The sequence below is a fragment of the Vitis riparia genome, chromosome 4 (genome assembly GCF_004353265.1).
Source record: "Vitis riparia cultivar Riparia Gloire de Montpellier isolate 1030 chromosome 4, EGFV_Vit.rip_1.0, whole genome shotgun sequence".
Lineage (NCBI taxonomy): Eukaryota > Viridiplantae > Streptophyta > Magnoliopsida > Vitales > Vitaceae > Vitis > Vitis riparia.
In genome coordinates this window covers 16151109-16175962 of record NC_048434.1, presented here as the reverse complement: position 1 = coordinate 16175962, position 24854 = coordinate 16151109, and the positions used below count along the sequence as shown (strand labels likewise).

At 38.4% G+C, this 24854-nt stretch overlaps 1 protein-coding gene across 4 annotated transcripts in view; it reads right to left on the bottom strand.

Annotated features, from left to right (window-relative positions):
• The window catches only part of LOC117912388 (sterol 3-beta-glucosyltransferase UGT80A2-like), a 48559-nt gene extending 25832 nt beyond the window's left edge, over window positions 1-22727 (bottom strand). For 3 of the 4 annotated variants that reach the window (XM_034826955.1, XM_034826956.1, XM_034826958.1), the window contains exons 1-6: window positions 22417-22727; window positions 20966-21141; window positions 20544-20669; window positions 19647-19883; window positions 11750-11861; window positions 653-823 (exon numbers count right to left, since the gene is read on the bottom strand). In XM_034826955.1, coding sequence (XP_034682846.1) covers window positions 653-823; window positions 11750-11861; window positions 19647-19883; window positions 20544-20669; window positions 20966-21141; window positions 22417-22582 — 988 coding nt within the window. In that variant the 5' untranslated portion in view covers window positions 22583-22727. The remainder of the gene's footprint in view (window positions 1-652; window positions 824-11749; window positions 11862-19646; window positions 19884-20543; window positions 20670-20965; window positions 21142-22416) is intronic. The other variant, XM_034826957.1, reaches the window with a different exon arrangement.
• Window positions 22728-24854: the final 2127 nt, after the last annotated feature.

Genomic DNA, 24854 nt, shown 5'->3' with positions numbered 1-24854 from the left:
TGGCTAACACCCCAGCACCCCATCCCATTCAACATATTAAAACACTTCCTTTTGAGATACAAAGATACCCTATTTCCTTTTACTTAGTGAGTCCAATTCAAATTCTAGAATTGGTACCCTTATGTATTGGCTGGCCTAACAGTTGCCCTTGGACTGAAAGATACTTTAGAATCCATCAAACCGAAATTCGATAAATGAAAATGCTTTTAATAACCCTAATTTCCCTATTTGAGAGTCCCTACTTCCATTGAATACCCACCTTAGGATTTGGCCTCAACAAAGCCTAAGATTGGATCAGTAGCTGTAAAAGCTCCTTTAGGAGCCAACTTCTCTAAGGCCCCTAGGTGCGACATGCACTTACAATGGTATTCAGCTTATATAACCTTTATACTCTCACAACCAATCAAACCTTCTTCCATTAAAATGGCTCAATAACTAAGTAACAGAGTCAACCATTATAGTTCAGAAATAAGGGAAAAATATAAGTCTTTTCATTGAAGAACTTCCATTCAACTGATATATAGTTTGGAGTTTTGTGATTAAACAAACAATTTTTCTTTCAAATGCTTAACAACAGAATAATAAGCATTATAGTTGGTAAAATAAGAAATAATATTGGAAAAAGGAAAATCAAAAAGTGACTAGATCTAACCATATGCCGGGGGATTAGAAATTATTGCATCCGGTTCAAATGAAACCTTAGAGATAGGATCATCTTCCACACATGCTGGAAGTAAAGAGCATACAATCTCCTTTATTTGACCTCTCTGGATTGGTATTTCTGATGGATCTGATGGTAAGAAGCCTTTATTCTTGACCATATCTGCAAACATGAACTTAATATAAAGTAAATAATAAAGTTCAAGTATCAAGTTATGGCAATTGAAAAAATAAATAAACTTCACCAGGAAAAGTTATAATTAAATTCTAAATATCATGGAAGTAAATGTCTAAGCGACTAGATTTCAAAACTAAATTCTTAAACATAGCTGAAAGAATAATCTACTCATATTATATTCTAGTCAGTCATACATTTATATGGGTGTGTGTGTTTCTGTGTACTGCCAAACCAGAAAACATAATAGATACTACTAAAATATTGAATTTTAAGAATAAAGTATATATCTCTATGACATTGAAGTATGGAGAAAGCATTACTGAATGGAAAACAAACAAGAAAAAAGCACCCTAAACAAGAAAGTTACAATTATTTCCTACAGCGCTGTTGTCACAAGGTTAGCACTGGACAACATAGGATATATAGTGCTAATACCCGGTGGATTTTGTTTTATATTGACTTAAAGTTGAGCTCATAGGGTTGTGCAATCTCCAAAAACTCCTGTACCAAGCCTGATTGAAAAGGATTTTGAGTTGGAAAATAATGAAGGGAGAGGCACAAACAAAAGAAAGATTATTAGTTAGGCTGAAGCATGATAGGGCACTGTCTTTAAAGTAGTAGCACTCTCCTCAAAGATTGCATCTCAATGTAGCAGGACAATGAGGGGCACTCTACCTCCAAGATTCAACAGTCAATACTGCTTGTGGAGATGCACTCCTCAACAGAGCAAGGATGACAACTGGACTTCAGTTCCTCCAAGAACTCAGGAAGAATGGTAGAAGATACCACTAATAGCGGCAGCACAATCACGAAGGCATGAACAGGAAGAATGTTCACAGTACCTCACAACACGAAGAGAGAAGAAGAGATGGGAGAAGCTTTGGGATTGATGAACAAAGAGCTCTGGCATATTCTTGAATTTATAGGTTCTCCAAGTTGGCTCAGATTAGGCAGAGGACAAAGCATTATAGGAGCAATCAATTAGTCGATTGATTTCAATCAAAAGGCTAATTTTATTGAATCAATCTAGGATCAAAAGACTAGTTGATTGAACCTATTAAGATAACGAATTCAAATGTTCTGAAAACATATTGTTTTTTAAAACAAATTTTAAGTGTTTTCAATTGTTTTTTGTGGAGTGTTTTCAACAATAATTGAAAAAAAATTTTTTTTTTTTTTTGATAAGTAAGCACAAATTGTATTAAAGGGCAAACCGCCACAAAGCATACAGGGAGTATACAACGCAGCCACACCCAAAACAACAAAAGAAACAAGCAGCCTCACCGGCCCTTAAGTAGCCGCTAGCCACTCCAAAAAGATTAAAAGCGAAGAGGACGCCTCTCCCATGTACACTCTAGCCCAACTCCACAAGTTACAAACACAATATTTTTTGAGTTTCTGTATGTCCAAAGAGCCCCCTCTAAAGGCTAATCTATTTCTCTCCTTCCAAACCGTCCAAAAAATACACACCGGTATGGAATTCCAGATTTTTTTCCTCTTTTTCCCCACAAAGGAGCCCCTCCAACTAAGTAACACCTCTATGACTGTCTCTGGGAACACCCAATGAACCCCAAACAAAACAAGGATAATATCCCAGAGAACCCTAGCCACTGTACAGTGTAAAAGAATGTGATTTACATTTTCCTCTTCACAACCACACAAAAAACAGCAATTAGGAAACTACCACCCTCGTTTTTCAAGCCTATCCAAAGTAAGAATCTTCCCCCACGTAGCTTCCCAAGCAAAAAAGGCAACTTTAGTGGGACCTTGTCCACCCAAATGCATCTAACTGGGAAGGCGAGGGCATTAGGAGCAGCCAGCAGGTTGTAAGCATGTCTGACTCCAAAGATACCTTGACCCCCACCTCTCCAAACCACCGAGTCCTCTTCTTGGGAGATCTTGACGTCCCTCAGCATGTTAAACAAAGCTCCTATTAAATCCAACTCCCAATCATTAGAATCTCTAGCAAATCTGAGATTCCAACCCCCTTGACCGAGGCTAGAGTCACAAACCTCATTGATCATTGCATTCTTATGCACCGCCAAGGCAAATAACTGAAGAAAAATTCTGGACAGCGCCTCATTACCACACCAGTGATCAGTCCAAAATTTTACCTTAGTCCCCTTGCTCACCTTAAACCTTATGTTATCCCAACACCAATTTGCCTCTTTCAAAATCTCCTTCCACACCCCCACTCCAAACGCCCCTCGAGCTTCATTAGTCCGCCAACCAAAGCCTTCTTGACCATACTTCACCCCAATCACTTTCTTCCAAAGAATGTCCTCTTCAAAGGCAAACCTCCAAATCCACTTACCCAATAAGGCTTTGTTAAGGAGATCAATCTTCCGTATACCAAGCCCTCCATTCTCCTTTTGAGTGCACACCACCTCCCAATTGATTAGGTGGATTTTCCTTTCCATTCTCCTCCCTCCCCAAAGAAAGTCTCTTTGTAACTTTTCAAGCCTTCTCACCACTAGCTTGGGCATTCGGAAAAGGGACAATTGATAAATAGGAATGCTGGCCAAGGTGCTCTTGATGAGGGTGATTCTCTCGCCCTTAGAAATGTATTGTCTTTTCCAGAGGGCTAATCTTCTCCTCATTCTTTCTTCCACCCCATCCCACGTAGATATGGCCTTGTGATGGGCTCCAAGGGGCAGCCCCAGATAAACTGAAGGAAGAGCCCCCACTTTACACCCAAGCTCCACTGTCATTTCCTCAATTTCTTCAACCTCCCCAATAGGGATGAATTCACTTTTAGCTAGGTTTATTCTTAGCCCAGAAGCCGCCTTAAACCAAGCCAAAATCCAGCTTAAAGAGGTTAGACACTCTTTCCTAGCTTCACAAAAGATGATTGTGTCATCCGCAAAGAGTAGATGAGAGACATCCATCTCCAACCTCACTCTACCCCGAAGGCTACAACCCGAGATGAACCCCCCCTCAACAGCCCTTCTTATGAGTGCACTTAGCACTTCCATACCTAGGACAAAAAGATAAGGAGATAGAGGATCTCCTTGACGTAGCCCCTTGGAACTCGAGAAGAAGCCTGCTGGCACCCCATTAACCAGGATAGAAAATTTGGCAATTGAAATGCACCACCAAATCCACTTCATCCACCGAGCCCCAAACCCCATCTTTTGCAAGACCTTCATGAGGAAATTCCAGTTAATGCTATCGTAGGCTTTTTCAATGTCCAATTTGCAAATCAGCCCCTTCTCCTTACGCTTGTGCCAGAAGTCGATCACCCATTAGCTATAAGAAAGGCATCCAAAATCTGTCTGCCCCTCACAAAGGCGTTCTGGTCCATTGAAACCATCTTTCCTAAGACCTTCTTCAACCTATTCGCCAACACCTTGGCCAAGAGTTTGTATAGTCCCCCTAATAGGCTGATAGGCCGAAAATCCCCAAGATCCTCTGCTCCCCCTTTCTTTGGAATAAGGACCAAGAAAGTGGTGTTGAGACTTTTGGCAAAAGATTTTTGCACATAGAACTCCTTGAACAGATCCACAATCTCCTCCTTCACAAAGTCCCAACAGGTTTGCCAAAAGGCCACTGTAAACCCATCCGGCCTAGGAGCTTTGTCGCCATTCATGTCCAACAGGGCAGAGTGGATCTCTTCCTCAGTGAATGGCACCTCCAAGCCTTCAGCTTCACTGGAGTTTAGGCTTGGGAGGTGCAGCCCCTCAATATCCACTTTCCAACCTAGCTCTTCAGTGAGTAGTTGCTGAAAATTTTGCACAATCCCCTCCCTCACCTCCTGCTCCTCAACCCTCCACACCCCGTTGATTTTAATTTTGTCTAGAGAATTATTTCTACGATGAGCATTGGCCATCCGGTGGAAGAATCCTATATTCTTGTCCCCTTCCTTCAGCCACAACTCCCTCGACACTTGTCGCCAGTGGATTTCTTCTAGCATAACCCACTTTTTGAAGGTTTCCTTAGCTTCCTTTTTCATTTCCGTTTCACTTACTGAGAGGCTCCTTTCACTTTCCACCCATCCCAGAACTCGACCTGCTAGAGAGCCAAGTTTTTGTTAACTTCTAGTCTTCCAAACACCTCCCTATTCCAGTCTTTGATTTTCTGTTTCAGCACCTTCAACTTAGAGGCCAATCTAAAATTGGCCTTCCCACTCACCACAGTCCCCTACCACCATTCCCGAAGAAGGTCTTTAAAACCATCCACTTTCAGCCACATGTTTTCAAACCTAAACGGAGAGGGGCCTCGTCTTAACCCGCCACCCTTCAGCAAAATGGGAAAGTGGTCAGAAGTGGGCCTCGACAACCTACTTTGAACAACCCCACAGAATTTATCTAGCCAGTTCTGGGTCACAAGGTATCTATCCAGTCTAGCCCAAGATTGGTTGTTCCTACCTCTACTCCAAGAAAACACACCACCTTGCAGCGGAAGATCTAGAAGCTCTAATTCATCTACAATTTGGGTGAATCTTCTCATTGCACCACTTATCCTTCCCTGACTGCTCCTTTCTCTTTGGGAGAGGGTGACATTAAAATCGCCCCCTATACACCAAGGGTCAGTCCAGATGCCTCTAATTGCCCCTAACTCTTCCCAAAAAGCCTCCCTATCCTCCCTAGAGAACGGCCCATAAACTCCTATGAAAATCCAGACGAACCCATCTTCCACATTCCTGAGCCTACAGGAGATAGAGAAATGTCCCACCTCCATCTCAATCACTTCCAAGGTTCTTTTATCCCAACAGATCAACAGTCCACCCGCAGAACCATGAGCATCCATGGCACCCCAGTCCAGGAACCTCCCAGAGCCTAGACTCCTCACCACACCCTCAGACATTGATTGAACCTTTGTCTCCTGGAGACAAAACAAGTCTATCCTTTGACTCCTAATCATGGCCTTAATCACCTTTCTTTTGGAACTATCATTAGCTCCCCGCACGTTCCAAATTAGCAGCCTTAACTTCATTAAACTTCCAACATCTAGTCCCCTTTTTCTTGCGTACCACTCTTCTGCTTCTTCCCCCCCCCCCCCCCCTCGTAATTAATGGAGCATTCTAGTCTTTTCAACTCCCTTTCAAATTTCGATTTGTCCAAAAGAACTTTACTATGGACTCTTTCCCTCATTTTTTTGATCTTGACCAAGAAGTCCAAAATGTCCTTTTCCAAGCCTTCTGTCGAAAACCCCAAGAATTTGTTGAATCTAGCCAATTCACTATCTTCCCAATTGACCTCCTCCCATCCTCTAACTTCCTGTGGCACTATACGGACCAAACATAGCTCCTCTCCACCTTCTCCATTGCTGCCATTGTTAGCCTCCATCAACTCCCAACTAGTTACTGCCCCCTGCTCTATAGACCCCAGTCCATTGACAATGCAGCACTGAGATTCCCTCTGGACTACCTCCCAACCAACCCCAGAGAAGTCGTAATACTCCCCCAAAGGAGTCCGACCAGAAATAGAAGAAGGGGAAGAAAGGCCAATAGGGACCAACAATCCAAAAGGGCTAGATGCGGTTCCATACCTCAAAGCTTCCTCCAATAAGGCGCCGTCAGTCTTCAGAGTCTCCACATGACATGGTTCCTCCTCCTCCTGCTTACTCTTCAACCAGAAGGAGGAGATGCCCGCATCTGGACCCTTTAGAAGGCGTGGGCCAGTCCAAACCAGGGGGCGGGCCTCACTAGAAGGGGCTAAGCCCTTAGCACCAGGCAAAAGCGAGCCTCAACAATCCAGCCCAGACACCACTAAAGGCTCCTTGGCCTTGGCCCATCCCAAATCCTTCCTAGGCAGCGGCCCAGAGACAGACGACCCAGTAAAAAACAACCCAGCGCAAGACGACCCAGCCTCAAGACTAGCTGGGTCAGGCCCAGGAGACCCAAAGGCTAGGTCAGTGCTCCAAGGGGAGTGGGCGGGGCCCGCCACATTCGGCCCACCCAAGCGGAGTTCCACAGGTTGCCCCAACCCGCAAGTCTGTCCCCGCGTCCCATCGACCAGCTGCGGCAAGGCCTCGAGCCTAGTGACACCGCCCACCTCCATCACGCGCTTACTCGCACGTGCACGAGCCTCACCCCCAACCTCGTCTGCTGCTGCAGTCTTCACCCCTCTCAACCCTATCGGCCCTACCTTCAAAACCGGCCTAACCTCCCACAAAAGGGTTAACGCGTAGCAAAAATCTTCAACCCATACTACCACCACGTTGGGTAGCTCGTCTCCATTCATCTTTACCAGGATCCGTGCCCACTGCAGCTCCTCTAGCTTCTCTGTTTGGGAGTCGACTGCAAGGAACCCCCCACACTCCTCCCCTATCCTTCTCAAGATGGTCTGATCCCATAAAGAAACAGGAAGACCCACGATTCGCACCCAAGCCTCACGCCTTTTTTCCCCTTCGGGCTTGCACCTCGTCTCGGGACTCCATTTTTCTAGGCGAAGAAAGATCCCCCTACCAAAATACTTCTGAGGCTTAGGACGTTCTCCGCTTCTTCCAATATTTCAAATTCTAGCAGAATCTTACCCCTCTGCAATTTTGCAATACCTAAGTTGCCTTTCAGATCCCAAGCTTTCACCAAGAGAGTCCCTCAGGTCTTCAGGTCATCCCCCCTCCCTGATTTAGGGTTCCAGGACCCAACCAAACAATGACCCAATTTGTTCAAATTTCGACTTATCTCCTTCTCTCTAACCACCACCTTGATCACTGCTCTATCTTTGCTCATCGGCTGTTTGATTACCTCCGCAAAGGTTTTCGTCATAATAGGCTTCAGCAGCATCACTTCGTCCTTCTGGCCCTCCTTCCCTTTCTTATCGATACCCAGACGTCGTAGCGTATCTACCATTGAAGTCCAACCCCCCACTTCTCCTCTCCCTTTGGGGATAAAAATGCTGAAATTTTTGTTCTCCAGGTCCACAACTCCTAATCTGATGAAGCACCCACCTTTGTTTTCATCGCGCACCATGGAATAGGCCCTTCCATTTTCCTTCCAGTTTCTTCTCCATTTCCCAACACTCATGTCCTTACTGCAATGGACTAGACCTTCAAAAAAAAACCCTAGGCTCTCTGGTCCCATTCGTATCCACGACGAGATCCCTCTTTTCCTCTCCAAAATCATAGCTTGCATTTTGCCCTTCTTTTCTTCTACCTCAATCTCAAAAGTTTTCGATTCCACACTAAATCTGCCCTTCCTTAAGCTATCCCGAGGCCCCAAGAGGACAGCTCCCTCTAGACTCTCACTCAGGCTCGAACGCCCTCGCTCTTCTCCATCGCTCCCATTCAGACGCAGAAACCCTCTCTCTCCTCCATCGCTTTCCCTCAGACGCAGGAGCCCTCACTCTTCTCCATCGCTTTCCCTCAGTCGCAAACACCCTCGCTCTCCTCCAACGCACTCAGTCTCCCTCACTCTAGCTTTCTCTCTCTCTCTCTCTCTCTCTCTCTCTCTCTCGCTCTCTCTCCTCCATTTTTAGAAAATCCATAATAGAAAATATCGAGAATACTTTAAAAACATTTGCATTCTACATAAGTGCTCAATACCGTCATGGAGAATAAGCTGAGAAACTATATTTGATATTTGAATTCCCAAACAAAATTTTGTTCCTGAAAATAATTGAGGACTACTTTTTAAGACTTATCTTAAAAACTGGTTTTTGATAACTATTTACAAAAACATTCTCAAACAAACCCTTAAATTTCAATTCAAATAGAAGATCTTTCATTGAAGGAAAATTCAACGGTAGAAAGGTTTGTAGATTAAAGAATCACTGTATGGTTTGAAGCAATCTCCTCAATCATGGTTTGAGAGATTTGCTAAGTCTCTTCTCAAATTTGGCTATCACCAAAGCCAAAGAGATCATACCATTTTCATAAAACAATCACCAGAAAAGAAGATTAATGCATTTATTGCTTATGTGGATGACATAATTGTCACTGAAGATGGCGTAGAAGAGACACGAAATCTTACGAGAAAGTTGGCAAAAGAATTCGAAATCAAAGATTTTAGAAATCTAAGATATTTTCTTGGCATTGAGGTGGCAAGATCAAAAAAGGGAATTTATGTTACTCAAAGGAAGTATATCCTTGACTTGCTAAATGAAACTAGGATGCTAGGATGCAAATTTGTGGGTACACATATTGATCAAAATCATCAATTAGACGTCATTGCTAATGGAATACCAGTTGACAAAGAGAGATATCAAAGACTTGGTGGGAGATTAATTTATTTGTTCACAAGACAAGATATAGCATATGTTGTTAATATGGTAAGTCAGTTTATGCAATCCCCCTTAGAATGTCATATGGATGCAATCTTGAGAATCTTGAAGGACCTAAAGGCAACTCTAGGAAAAGGTTTATTGTTCTCAAAGAATAGAAATCTTAGAGATGAGGCTTACACAGATGCAAATTGGGCAGGTTTTATTACTGATAAGAAATCTGCTTCAGTGTACTATACTTCTGTGGGAGACAACTTGGTTACTTGGAGAAGCAAAAAGCAACAAGTAGTTGTTTGGTCTGGTGCTGAAGCTAAGTTTCGAGGCATGGCCCATGGCATTTGTGAACTCATGTGGCTAAAGGGTCTATTGAGGGGACTACAAGTTAATCTTGAAAATCCCATGAGACTATATTGTGACGACAAGGCTACAATTAGCATTGCTCACAACCAAGTACAATATGACAAGACTAAGCATGTTGAGATTGATAGACATTTCATTAAGGAAAAGATTGATAGTGGAGTGATTTGCACTTCGTTTGTTGCATCCAAACTACAACTAGTTGATGTCTTCATAAAGGGAATTCAAAATCTACATTCAACTCTATGGTTGGCAAGTTGGGAATGGAAGATATCTTTGAACTAGCTTGAGGGGGGGTGTTGAAATCCAATAATTATTCTTGATTTCATGGAGTTTATTTGATTTATTCTTGCTTTTGTGCATATTTAAATTAGTTGACTATGTAAATTAGGGAAGTTACAATTTAGAGGATTTGTAGGAAAAATTTTAGGAGTAGGTCAATTGTCTTATTCTATTTCCATTTATTGTACAAGTTTGAAGTTGTATATTTGTACTAATTTTTCAAAGAGTGAATAAGAAGATTTCTTATTTTCCAACAAACTATGCAAGATCTATTGATGATTGAAAATTCAACAATGGGCTATTGTACTTTTCTTGGTGAAAAACTTGTAACTTGGAGAAGCAAAAAACAAAATGTAGTTGCAAGGTCAAGTGCAAAGGCTGAATTCAAGGCAATGGCATTAGGAGTTTGTGAACTTCTATGGCTAAAAATCATCTTAGAAAGATCAAAAGGTTGTGTGGGAAGGACCTATGAAACTTTATTATGTTAACAAGTCAGTAATCAACATTACACACAATCTTGTGCAACATGATCGGACTAAACACATCGAAGTTGATAGACATTTCATAAAAGAGAAATTGGATAGTGGATTGATCCGCACATTGTTTGTACCTACTAACAGTCAAGCTGCTGATGTACTAAACAAAGGATTAAGCGGCTCAGTCTTTCAGACTATTATTGGCAAGCTAGGAATGGATGATATCCACTCGCCAACTTGAGGGGGAATGTCGAAGTCAACCAGGTTTGGTTGGAATTGTGTAAATAAGATGGTTGGGATTTTCCCAGTATCCCAGTTTTGTGTGGATTTTGTTCACTGTTGTTAGCCTGTGTATTTTCCCTTGTACATTGCTAAATTAATCAATAACATTCCCATCTTTTCACACATATCCATCTTCGCTATGGTGAAGTTCGTAGTCTTTGACACCTACTATTCTTGCTTTTTCACATGTTATTGGTGCTACCTTGTACAGTGAAAGATGTCTTCCTAGAATAGAACAGGGGTTTTGTGAGGAAAAGCAAGGAAAGGCTTAGAGGTTAGCCCTATTATGTGAGTTCTGGTTTATTTGGAAAAAGAGAAATGGGAGAACTACTGAAGGCTTAGAGCTGTTGATTCAATTGCTAAAGGATTCTTCTATTTAAACATTTTTTATTTGGTCCAGATTTTGTGTGAGAGCAGGTTGCTCTCATCTGTTCTTGATTTTGTGGATTGTGTGGGATTGCAAAAGTGTTGTCTTTTCCTATTTCTCGTCCTTAAGGGACCTTTCTACGTTTCCTGTGTACTTTAGAATCTGCCCCCTTTTTTATTAGTGTCTTAAATGAATCGTTCTTTCGCCTATCAAAAAAATGTGATATCTCTCACACACTCTTGCATGTGCACAAACATGCAATGTGCATGTTCAGATATGTTATAAAAATTACACAAGCAAAAGGAATTGAAAATTTTTCAACATGAAACATTAAGAAGTAAAACAAATTTAATTCATGAAAATTAATGGCAATCTGTATCTTCTGTTGAAACTCAAACTGTGGAAATCCGGAAGGTACTGTTGTACCGACAACTGTACCTCAGAGCTGTACCACACAGTTGTACTGCATACAATTGTTTCCTATTATAATTTTATTTCCTGATTTTATAAGAGACTTTCTCCTAAAATCAAGGACTAGATTTCTTTGTCTGAAGGCAGATGAACTTAGTCATTCATGTATAAATATCGATGCAAGAATCAGTTTGTAAGTTGAGTGAAAAATAAGAGAAGTGTTTTTTTCTCCCTCAAATTTCTTCACAAACCTGTATCACATTTAAATTTGAAAAATGCAAAGAGAGAAGAGATCATCTTAATTGGAATCCTACACAAGATTTGCTTTAATTGAACCAGAAAACAACAATAATAAAGTTACAACATCTCTTGTTAACAAGATAAGGGCATTATCTGTTTTTAACAAATTTCAAGAAGAGAAGGTTGGACATTCCTGAATAAACATGTTGAATAAAACAACTACAATGTCAACAGTTATGGTATGATGAAAAATCAGTTGAGAGAACCTAAATGCGAAAACAAACAGGATATGAGAAAGAGCATTAAAAACATGGTCTAGTAGGTCACTTACAACCAGCCAGAACTTTTGGATCTCCACCTAATTGGAAGAACTCCAACCCAGCATTCAAGACAAATTCTTTGAAATTAGAATGAGTTGCCAGTCTGACTCTATGACCACATGCCTGGAAGAATTTTCCAACTTCATCAATGTTGCCCATAGGTTGTGTTTTTAAACCCATGTCAATCCAATATTTAATCTAAAAGTGTTAACTCAATGAAGCGTCATTTCTAAAAGAATCCTTGGAATTTATGTTAACTGTAGCAGAAAAAAATAAATAAATAATAAACAGATGAAGTACATACTGTATATCCAGCATTATACAATAATGTCACTCAGAAATATAACTTAGCAGGAAATACATAGAAATTGATATGAAGGTCTGCAATGGTTATTTCTTGGAAAACTTCGAAAGAGGAGATCCCTTGGGGCTTGCTCATTGATTGAGGATGATATATAGTCCTTGGCAAGGGAGTTAGGTGGAGAAGTAAATCATACAAACAGGTGGCCAATAGATTTGCAAAGAGGGAGGTTGCTAGATCACCCAAGATTTCTGTAGACGACAACCCCTTTGATTGTGTTTCCTGTACTTCTGTTTAATTTCATTTGGCCATTCTTTGGTTTTATCAGTATCACTTCATTTAATGTGGTTTTTACTTCAGTGGATTTCTCATTGTTCTCTGTTCCCTCCTTTCTTTAGTAATAAAATTGTTTCTTACTAGAAAAAGTTAGTTGTAAATTAAAAACACTGTTCTTTGGGGCCAACTCCACCTTTATTACAAGTTCTCTCTAACAAAATGAATATCTCATAGATCACATTCTACTTAAGGAGGTCCTTACATTCAAATAAGTACATTCATCTGGATGAGCCATTTAGAGTCATATTCAATTAGTAATCTCAGAAAATACCATCATAATACAAACAGCTAATTTCCCCGCAAACGAATATCTCATACATAAGTTCTAGAATATTCTTTTAACAAAAATAAAGTTGGATTTGTTTGTAAAACTCTAAAAGTAAAGACAACACAGGTAGACATATCACAATTGGCAGACATGCTAATAGCCGATAAGACCCTTACACGTCATAAGCTCTTTTTTTTTATCGACAATAAAAGAAAATATATTAATAGTGCCCAAGAAAGGACGCACCAAGATACACACCATGTATACAGTATGCCCCTAAAGGCTAGCCAAGGAAAGAGAACACTAAAGGCAAGCCTTCCTCTCCTAACTTGGAATTCAACCAATCGACAAAGCCTATCATGGACATTGAATGGTCATCTATGTACACCCTGACCTATTCCAAAAAAGAAACAATAGACATAAAATGATAATTGATTGCTTGATCCAACTATTTGGTGTCTTAAAACAACATCCTATTTCTTTCTTTCCATAAAGTCCAAAGCAAGTATAATGGAGTAGCTCTCCAAGTTTTTCTCCCGTTTCCTCCCCATGAACGAGCCATGCCAACTCAAGAGATTTGCTCTAACTATAGATGTGTCACCTAGACCATGCCAAACAGAGAATCAAATTGCCACAAAATTCTTGCTTATTGGTCGATTCTTCTTCACCTTTACGTATGTAACATCTATTCAACATTATTCATCCTTTCCCTTTGAGTTGATCTAGCATCAGAATCCTTCCCCAAACAGCTTTCCATGCAAAGAAGCCTACCTTCATTAGTACCCAAGAATTCCAAACTATGTTTGTAGGCAAAGGCTCTCTTCCTCTCTGCGTTAAGAAAGCACAGAAAGATCTGATAGAGAACTTACTACACTTGTTTCCTTTGAGATCATCTAATTTTCTTCATTGGTTCTAATTGAAATCATATACAATTTCCATAAAAAGACATCCACTCCCTCAAGTTCCCAAGCATTGAATTGTCTTGAAAAGCAAGGACACCATTGGCCCCCCTCCACTCCCTCTGCTACCCAATCATCTTTGGCAGTGGCCAAACAGAATAGCATTAGGAAAGACTTTCAAAGACATGTCTAGACACCATCGATCTTTCCAAAATTTTACCCTTTTGTCATTCCCAACTATGAAATGAGACATGCTTTTAAAGCAAGGTTCAAAATCTCAGTCAAGACCGGTACATCTCAGCCAAGTCATATCTGCCTCGTCCATGTCCGATATGATATCGATAACCGAGTTCATTATTTTGTTGAATCACCAAACAGATCAACCAACTAGGAAATGAATCTATGGCTTCAAGATGATTCATGGCTCCGAGATGTTGCAAAGACCAATGCTAAAGTTGGCGATGGCAGTGATGCCTGCAAACCCTCTCCTTGTCTTTAGGGATTTGTGCTAAGAATGAAAAAAAAGAAATGGAGATTGGAGAGGAGAAGAAAGATTATGAAAATGGAGAAGATTGAAATGAGAGAGAGGAGTAGCATGTCGGATCTTCTTTGCTACTCCAACTTCATCCATGGCATCTCACAAATTGGGAAATGGGTATTCATGGGTAATGGCTAGTTGCAATTTAAAGCAGTGGCTGCTTAATGGGTAGTTTGTGGGAACCATGGGAATTTGGGTCATTGGGTATTAGGGTTAAATTGGCTGTGGGTATGGGTATTTGATAGAAATTTGTGTATGTGGAAATTTTCGTTTTCAAGAATATTTGGGTTTTTATGAAATAAATCAACCATGGATATTGATATTAAAAAATATATAAAATTAGACATAGATTAAAAATTGGATACCAGAATAATATAAGAATTTAACAATTTGTTAATAATAATGTTAAAATCACAGGATATAATTAATTTTAAAAATTATAATTAATTAAATTTAGTATAGAATGATTAAATAAAAAACATTTCTAAATATTATTATAAACTAATCTAAATGCCTATTTTTATACTAAAATAATATTACATTAATAAATGTTATTTTATTATTTTATTTTTATTTTTTTAGTGTATTTAATTGTATTTATTTTTCTGATAATCTTAATAATTATTTTAAATTTTTTTAGTTTTAAATTACTATATTTTTTGTATCGTCCAATACCAAGTCAAGACACCAAGACCAATACGCCTCAAGACCTCCCGAGTCAATGACCGATACCGAGACTTTGAACCATGTTTTAAAGACCTCCTACCCATTACTAATTTATACTACACAACTCCACCTCATAGCCATCCCAAACATCCTCAAACAACATCCCCTTTCTCTTCCCCAACCTTTCCTATTATCACTTTTTTGCACATGGACTCTCTCAAATACAAATCTAACTCCATTTAGCAAACAAAACCAGGCTTAAAGAAAATAGTTTTCTAATACCAACAACTATGTTTTTTGTCCAAGTAGCAATAAAGCAATTTACCAAGTAAGGCCTTTTCTTAGGAGCTCTACTGCCCTACAAGAAGTTTCCATGGATCTACTCTAGCCTAAAGCTTACCTTTCTTAGAATAGCCAACAAAGATATGAAGTAAATTGGAAGGCTTGACAACATGTTTTTACTCAAAGTAAGTCTCCCTCCTCTTAAGAGGTATTGCCTCTTCCACACCGAGAGCCTTATCCAAAATTTCTCCTCCACTACATCCCACACCTTCAATGATTTGTAAGAAGCTCCTAAAGGAGGCCCAAGAAGGCAACAAGCAGTTTTCCCACCTTACAATCCAACATTGATGCTAAGCCCCTCCACATTAGCAATAACCCTAATTAGTATTAGGTCACTTTTCTCTAAGTTTATTTTTAATCCATAGATCATCTCAAACCACATGAAGACCTAACTCAAATATTCCAATTGCCATTCACCCCCTCCCCGCCCCTTCCACCCACCTTAAAGCCTCGTTCCCTAGTTCTACTTAAAATCTTATTAAGAGCCTACATCTCCAATATGAATAAATAAGGAAAAGGGGATCTCCTTGCCTTGAAAACTCTAGAGCTCTTAAAGAAATCAAAAGGAGTCTCATTGACTAGGACTAAGAAGCTTATCGTGAATATACACCATTTTATCCCTCTATTCCACTTTTGATCAAAACTCATTTTTGTCAAATCCACAATCAAGAAGTCCCAATTGACATGATCGTAGGCCTTCTCGGTGTCTATTTTGCAAATAACTCCATTATTAGTGCTCTTTAACCTTGAATCAACAGTCTCATTAGTAATGAAGACTGTATCTAAAATTTATCTACCCTCTAAAAAAGCATACTATAGACTAAAACCCTTTTTCTCATCAATTTTTTAAGTCTATCGATCAAGACTTTTGCTAGAAACTTATACAATCCCCCTACTAAGTTGATGGGCTTAAATCTTTCAAGTTTTATACTCCACCTTTTTTCAAGATCAAAATTATAGAAAGTGGAAATTAAGGGTCTATTTGAAAACTGTTTTCGAGAACAGTTTTTTGTTCTCCAAAACAAGAAAATAGGAAAACACGTTTGACAACCAAAAATTGTTTTATGTTTTATGTTCTTAAAAACATAAAACAAGGTGTTTTTAAAGAACATCTTTTACTTATTTTCTATTGTTTTCACTTATTTTTTTAGGGCAATTTTTAAAAATAATTATACAAATATGTAGAATGATTAAAAATAAAACACTAGACATAAAAATTATTATTAAAACATATTTAAAAATATTAAAAACAAGTTAAAAACATTTTAGATTTCCAAACAAACTTTTGTTCTATAAAAATCAGAAAATAGTTTTCAAAAACTGTTCTTAAAAACTATTTTTCAGAACTGTTTTCAAAAATAGTTACCAAACAGACCCTAAATTTCACTAAAAAGTGGCTTAATCCAAAAACTCCCTAAAAAAACTATCATCTCGTTCTTCACCAAGAGGACTACTAAAACACTATAGTGAAACCATCTAGCCAGAAGCTTTATCCTCATGCAAATTGAAGAGGGCAAAAAAAACCTTCTTTGAAATAGGCATCTCCAAGCTCCTAGAATCATCGATCCCTAGGGCTTCAAAGCTCATTTCACTAATGCTCAATCTCCATTCTCTCACTTCAGAAGGAAGGGTTTGAAAGGCCCTAGACACCCTTTCCTTCACCTCAACCTCTTTAGATAACCATTCTTCATTTACTCCGACTTTGAGAAAAAGTTTCTTCTACTATATGCATTGACCATTTTATGAAAGAATTTGGTGTTTTTATCCCCTTCTCTTAACCAGATTTCTCGTCTCCACATCGTTTCTTCCATTGAGGCCCACTTGTTGAACACCTACATTACCACCCTTTTGGCCTTTGTCTCTTCAACTGAAAGGACTGTTTCTTGCTCCTTAGAGTCCCAAAAACCAATATGGTTCAATGCCTCCAATTGTTTGGTTGTGATATTCCCAAAAACTTCTTTGTTCCAAAATTTTAGATCCTGTTTTAAGGGCCTTTAACTTTAATGCCAAAATATGCTATAAAAACCACTCACATTATAACTCAACCACTAGTTTCTTACAAGATATTTGAATCATTCCGCTTTAAGCTACATATTTTCATGACTTGAACCTCTTCATCTCACCATCGTCTACGACAATGAGTGATTGGAAGTTGATTTGATAAGACACTCCGAGTCAAGCTCAAAAAATTATCCTCCCACTCCTCCAACACTAAGAAATGGTCCAATCTCGAAGAGACCAGGAAACTCTACCCTTCACACCACATGAATGGCCCTCCAACAAGAGGAAGATTCATTAAATTCAAGTTCTCCATAATTTCCTAAAAAAGCCTCATCATGAAAGACAACCTTGTGTAGTACTCCTTCCCCAAAGGAATCTAACCATATTAAATCAGCTACTAAGCACTAAGAATCATCCCAAAGACATCATATAGCACCCAGCTCCAAAAAAGCAATCCTCTTGCTCCCTTTTGAATTAGCCAATACACCCCTATGAACGTCCAAACAAAGTCATCTTCACAATTTTTGCCAAGAAATAGAAAACACTCCCACTTCCATATCAATCAATTCCAACACCTTGTTGTCCCAAAACATTAGAATGCCTTCTTCCAATCTTCAGCTTCCACTGCTCCCCATTCCAAGAATCTTCCCACACCCAAATCCCTAACCATCTACATTGATGACTCTTGCACCATAGTTTCTTGTAAGTTGACTAAATCCACCTTCTGAGATTTAATCATATGCTTAATTAACTTTTGTTACTTCCCATCATTAACCCCTCTAACGCTCTAAAAAAGAATCCTCAACTTCATCAACCAATAGGTGCTAGCTCCCAAGACCGTTCCCACATATGATCTCGTTAACCCCTCTAATAGGAAGAGTTTATAATTGATCAAGCATTCCAACTTCCAAAGCTCCCTCTCAAAGCAAGAAGTTAAGGTTAGCTTCCTCTTCACCCCCAACATCAAACCTCTACCACCTCTTTTGGCCTCCATCTTCCTTAACAAAGAGATAATTTGCATTTCAAAACCCTTGACTAGCATTCTCTCTATCATTGCTTACTTATATAAAAATAAAATTAAAATTAAAAAATAAATAAATAAAAACCTCAATTAGCATCCCCATAAATTTTTCGAAAGATGTCAGTTTGTTGAAAGGCCACTCAAAGGGTTACTCTTCTGCTTCCTAAAAGTTGCTAATGTTCTCCTGCATTGATCCCACCTCCCCTCTTCTATCTGCATCATTGATTCCCCTTAATTGTCTTGAAAAATTATTAGGAATCGCCACCGATGTGCCACCTTGGAGGACCATCCTCAAAGGTCCTCTTATTGTACCAGCAAGACTAGCAAACCTCCCTCCCAACTCCCTCTAAGAGACCATGCTATTACCCCTACTCGAGACTGAACGCTTATTAACAGAGAGAGGAAAAGGAGAGAAAGAGATCTCATCACCCAATGAGGAAACAAACTACTAGAAGATACCTTTCAATCGTGCAACTTCAACCAGTACAACTTATTCAACGGTTGACTCCTTCCCCTCTATTCTCTAGGACATCACCAACGCACAAGGTTCAAAATTCAAGGACCCATTGCACCCCTTCGCACTACAAAAAGAAGCAAGCCAAATCCCCCTTTAGGCTCTCCTTTTGTTAAAGAACAAAATGTTGGGTGTCCTCTTTCATAAACATGAACACACCAAAAATCAACAAAGAAACCAAACAATCAAAAAACCATTGCTCACATAGATCAGTGCTATTTGAAAAAGCTTCTTAAATACTAAAAAAATTTAAAAAAATAAATAAAAATATTTCATGTCAAATGCAAAGTTTGAAGGGTGTTTGCATAGAACTCTCAAATATACACCCCACCTTTCTAATGTGATTTTTTTTTTTTTTTTTTTTTGAGAAATAAAGAGGCCTGTACATTTTCTCAAACGAGATATAGAAAAGAGAATTTAATTTAATTAAAATTTTAAAATTTTCAAAATTATCCTTAGTTTTAATAAAAATATTTTAAAATATGGTTTCCAAACATAAATTTAATTGCACGGCAATAGTAATTGTTTCTGCTTCTATTTCTTCTCCTACTAAAGGCAAAAGTTAAACCCTATTTCAAACAAGCATAAAGTCCATTTATACCCACAATAGTATAACCATTTCTTTTTTTTTTTAATAAGAAGCAGATGTAGTATTTCAAATAGATGAAAGAGTTTGAAATGAAGGATGAGAATGCTTTCTGCTGGTACAATTTACAAGCAAAAGGGCCTATAAAAAAAGAGAGAGAGAGAGAGGATTTACAAGGAGAAAGATAAAGAAAATAAAAAAGACGGAAAAGAGAAAAAGGGCCAATGTAAGGAACCTAATGTAGCAACAACGGCGATGTCAACTTCTCTAGAAGAGGTTATTAAGACAGAATAGAGTGGGTCTTAGCATATAGATAGCATATGATCCTGAACTTTAAACTACAATTTGATTTAAGTCAATATATGGAATCAAGTAAATTCTACTGGATGTGCTTGCAAAAAAGATTTTGAAAAAAAAAAAAAAAACTGTGTATCACCTGTAAGCCTTTTCCAATGGCAACAAATGGCTGTACATCTCCTCGTGTTCCAACAATGAGCATTACTATTTGAAGTGGAGGTACATGATTGTCTATTGCATCCACATGTTCTTCAATGATATCGTCATTATAAGCACCTCCTGCTCCAAAATCAAGGCTTTGGGATTTAATATCTTCTGGTACTTCAAACCGGACAGTTCCATCTTTAACAGTAGCAACCTCTCTCAATAATTTCCTCTGCAGAATTTTTAAATGGGTTCACTGTAAATCCCAAACACTTGGGCATAAAAAGAATGTTGTATAAAAAAATAATAAATCCTGTCAAACTTTGAATGGCTATAATCATCATAAGAAGAGATCACTAAACAAATCTTTCTCAAATGAGTCAAACTTTCTGATCACCTGTTTCATGATGTCAAAAACCAAAAATAAAAGAAAAGAATGAAAACGAAGAAGAACCGTGAGAGATGATATTGTAGGAACAAGTAACATTGATGTGGTGATGAAGAGGTCTAAAACTAGCTTGATAATAGAATTTGAAATTAACAGTTAGGAATTAGAGATTTTCTCAAGATTCCAGCTGCTTCATTTGACCAAATTATATTCATCTCACAAAAAAAGAAAAAAAAAAAGTGCATCCTGAACTTGTTAAAGGAGACAGAGATTCTAGGAAGTAACTGTGGACACCCTAATAGAACTAAAATTGGGCAGGAGAGTTAAGTGAAAGCCCTCTAGTTACTGTTACAACGTTTTTGAGAGAAATAGAAAGGCTTACTACTCATCTCATCATTGCTTAGGTTAAGAGTCTTTTGTGTTATATCATACACATAAGGTTATGATTGTAATTTTTCACAATTATTAAGCATTTAGTATTAATGTATTGAGATATAGAAAAACCTCAAGTTTCTCTAGTTCCACTGCTTTCCTATTTTTCTTTTCTTTTCTCCCTTTTATCTCTTCGTTCTTAACCAAACTCAAAACTGCAGCTTGGTGTGAAAGCCCATTGATCATTGAGATTTTGACCTGATCAAGAAGAAAGAAAAAAAGCAGTGAATCAACCTGCTCCCACTTTTTTTTGTTTTTTTCCTTTTTTGGGTATCAGGACTTTGTTACCTTTGTGGATAATTTGTCTGGCAAAAACAAGAGGAAATAACTGAAAATCACCTGTCCTAATGCTAAAATTGAATAAATAATTAATTTACAATAATATAAGGAGCTCATGCCAAAATCAAAATTCAGTCAGATACAATAAATAGACTCACTAGAAACAAATAAAACAAGGTGATGGAAACTATAACCAAGCTTAAAATTATGCTTACCATCTTTCTAATAGGAACTTTCCCATCCATAAATGTTCTTAGAAATTGACTATATCTCTTCTTCTTTCTCAATGTCTCAGTATTTGTAAGCTGACTTGAAGATGAATTTGATTTTCCAGAAGTTGATGTTTCCGCATGAATAGGATTGTCTCTGGGCAAATTCCTGTCAGTAATCCCTGAGTAAAGGAGACTCAGAAATAGAAAATATAAACACCAAAAAACAAAAAAACATTGCTCCCCTGCATTGATGCACATGCACTAACGGTGATGAAAGAGATAGAACATGCCAAGATAAAGTTCAAACATTCTTGATGGATTCCAACATTGACTCCTCTTAGGACTAATTGGTGTGTAATAGAAACTCCAGCTCTGAAACCATAATTTAAATACAAGCATGTTGAGAGTTTGAACCAATGACCACAACCATTAGACTTTTGTTCTCTATCAAAGACTGATAGAACAGATTAAAAAGGAAAAATCAAGCCCAACCATCAACAAGCTAAGTACTCGTACCAAAAAAATAAATACTAAAAGACAAGGCAATCATTGCCAATTGCCTCTTTTTCATTTTCAAACCCAAATGATCCATTTGATTTCAAAAAGAAAAGAAAAGAAAAGAAGACACGGAGAGAGAGAGAGAGCTTTACTATATCAATACCTAATGATGAGGCTAATATTGCCCCTTTTCATTTCAAACCAAATATTCGTATTGCTCAATTTAATTTCAAAACCACCCTTTATCGCATCTGCACTCAATAACAAGATCATCATTGGCCCAGTTCATTTCAAACCAAAATAACCACCATTATTCCATTTGACTTTGAAAAAAATGCCCTTACAGCCTTCATACTCAATGGCAAGCCCATAATTGCCCCTTAAAACAACTAACATTAGTCTACTTACCTTTAAAATATTCTTACCAGATTCATGCTCAATATTAAAAAATTGGCCATTTTTCATTTCAGGCCAAAACAAACAGCATTAATTGAAATATCCTTTCCACATTATACTCGACAAAGCCCTTGATATCCCTTGTCATATCAACCCAAATCGCACCTACACCCCTCTCATCTCAAATCCCATTTGCCAATTTCCGCATCCATATTAGTTTAATCTACTAGAATTTCTATTCACCCCTTCGCTTTCCCATACATGATCCAGCTACCCAGAAAATGATCAAACAAGAAAGACAAAATTACATCAAAAAAACCATTAGTTTAACGTCCTTGGTGCACCCATACTCGATGTGGAGGCCATTAGTGCTTGCCTCTTTTCATTTCAAACGAAATCATTCTAGATAATCTAATAATAATGATAATAATCCCATTCATTCCTTTAATTCATGATTTTCTCTCTTCCCTTACATCATCCTAGATACCCATAAAACAACCAAGCAAGACACCAAAATTACATAACGAAAACAAATTTCCAATCAAAAATAAAAAAAATACCCGTTACTCCTGAAGAAGAAAAGAGGTTGCCGCCTGAGGAACTGCTGTCCTCCTTGCCTTCTTCTTCAGAAATTTCTACATCGAAATCAAAGGAAGATGAGTTCTCCACGGCTGCCATTTCCACCTCAAAATCCACGGGAACAGATGATTCCTCAGTGGCTGCCATCACCAGCTGTGGCTAGATTTTGTAGAGAGGGAAAGAGGGTATGAATGAGGTGGAAAAAGGCGTTGGTGGGTTGGAAAATGGCCACTCACACATGGGGTTTCTGGGTGGGTGGAGTTGGGTCGCGGGAAAGGTGAGAAGAAGAAGATGCTCCCTCTCTGGCTTTACAGAAAAGAAGGAAAAGTTTTTAAACTATGGGATTTGTTGTGCCACGCCAGAAAAGTTCTGACACGTGGCTGGTTTCTTGAATGTTAAGTTTATGACGTGCCCGCCTCGACTTGGCTGTCGAGAACAAAGCTCGAGACAATGCCACCGTGGCTTTTTGTTTTTTCTTTTCCTTTTTTTTAGGAAAAAAAAATCATATATATATATATATATATATGGGGCAAACTTTTAATAAAAAATAATTTTTTTAATAATTTGTTTTGAAAATTGATATGTGGACCTCGCATTTCGGCTCATGCACTTCTCATTCGACGACGAGCTCGATTTTTATTTGAAAAGTAATTTTAGGTATTAAGAAAATGACTTGAAGTCACAATTTATTTTTGTTTTATTTTTAAAAGGTAAACAAAATAAAAAAGAAAACCATAAGTGTGACTTCTTATTTTGGAAAAGGTGGTTTATGAAAAACTGGATTAGGTTCGAAGATCAGGTTACTTATTAGGAAAGTACGGTAAATATCGTAGCACTCATTTAAGTCCCTAAAAACGGGTCTCTACTAATAAAATGAAGCAATCATAACAATTGATTAATCGACCATAGATACCAAATGAATATCACTCAAGACAAAATAACTAAATAAATAGGAGAGGCAAAGAATGTACCTGAGTGATGAACCGGTTTACTTCAAGGAAAACAAATGTTAGCAAACAATCACAGAATAATCGTATGCACGTATTACAATGGAATAAATCAAGCATGTATAACAATCAACCAATCAATCAATCATAAAATCACATATGTTGGGCTCCCACCAAAACCCATTTATTTTTGTATGAATTAATCCCATGAATTTCCATTATTCGGAATTATGGGAATAAATTCATATTTATTTTAAAATATTTTTTTAAAATCAGAGGAGATATGAAAATTGCTTGTCATGAAGAAAAATGGCAGCAAAATTGCTCTTGCCATTCTCGATCCAATCGTAATAATGTCACGGAGTTCCAGATTCTTATGCATGCATTTGAGTTGGGCAAGAATTTGGAATCTTAATGACGACTTTGGATTAATTTTTAGTGGCCATGCATGGTGTAGGAAATGGGTATCAAGAAGTGGAGGTATGGTGGTGAGACTGTGTGAGGTAAATTTCAGATGACGAGCATGAAGAATGGGATGATGATTGGTGAGGTATTTGCATGGGAATGGTGATAAGGGTTATGAATGGTGGGATGAAAATCGAAGATATGAGCATGGAGATGGGTGCAATGGATAACAGTGGGTATTAAAGGTACGGGTCTTGCTCATGGGTATGGAGTTAGTGGACTGGGTGGTAGGGTTTAATGAGAAATGGGTGTAAGTAAGATGGTAAATGGGCTTAAGAGGTGCAACTGACACCATAATGTGAAGTGAGTGATGGCATAAAAAGAATGGGGAGGCATGCTCTTACCCACCTGCTGGAAACCTTACAATATCCATTCCAGCTGCATATTGACTTCCAATAACAGTGCTGGTGACTGAATCAAAACCAATGCATGAAAAGAGAATAATCGCTGACCTGGCAAACAAGCTATTTGTTCTAAATGGGAAATATCCGTTTTGAAGTTCACATCCAACCCATCCAGTCTTAAAACCTAGGTATCCACCAAACATATATATTAAGGACTCCTCCTTGATCCCAACACACAATAGCCTAGTGACAATGAAAACTAGAATTGTTATACATGGATTGACCACAATACCAAGCCAGGAGATGGTGTAGCAGACTAAGAGAGTAGTCACCTTATCCTCGCCTTCAAAAATAAAGCCAGATTCATAAATATGTCACGAGCAACAACTGAGCTATCAATTGTGTATTCCAATATTAATGCCCAACCAATCAACCAGGCAATGCCTTCTCCAACACCTAGGTATAAATAATGATAGGCTCTACCAACAGATGAACAATGTCATGCAAGCCCTGCACAACAAAATGCGGAGAGCACAGCAGCTGAGAATACTTCCTTTGTCCCATTCAGCTCATTTTCTGCTTGAACGCTTTCTCCTCCTCTCATCCTCAGATGATCTCTCTTCTTTCAAATGTATCTCTTCTCTCAGACCCCATATAATGAAC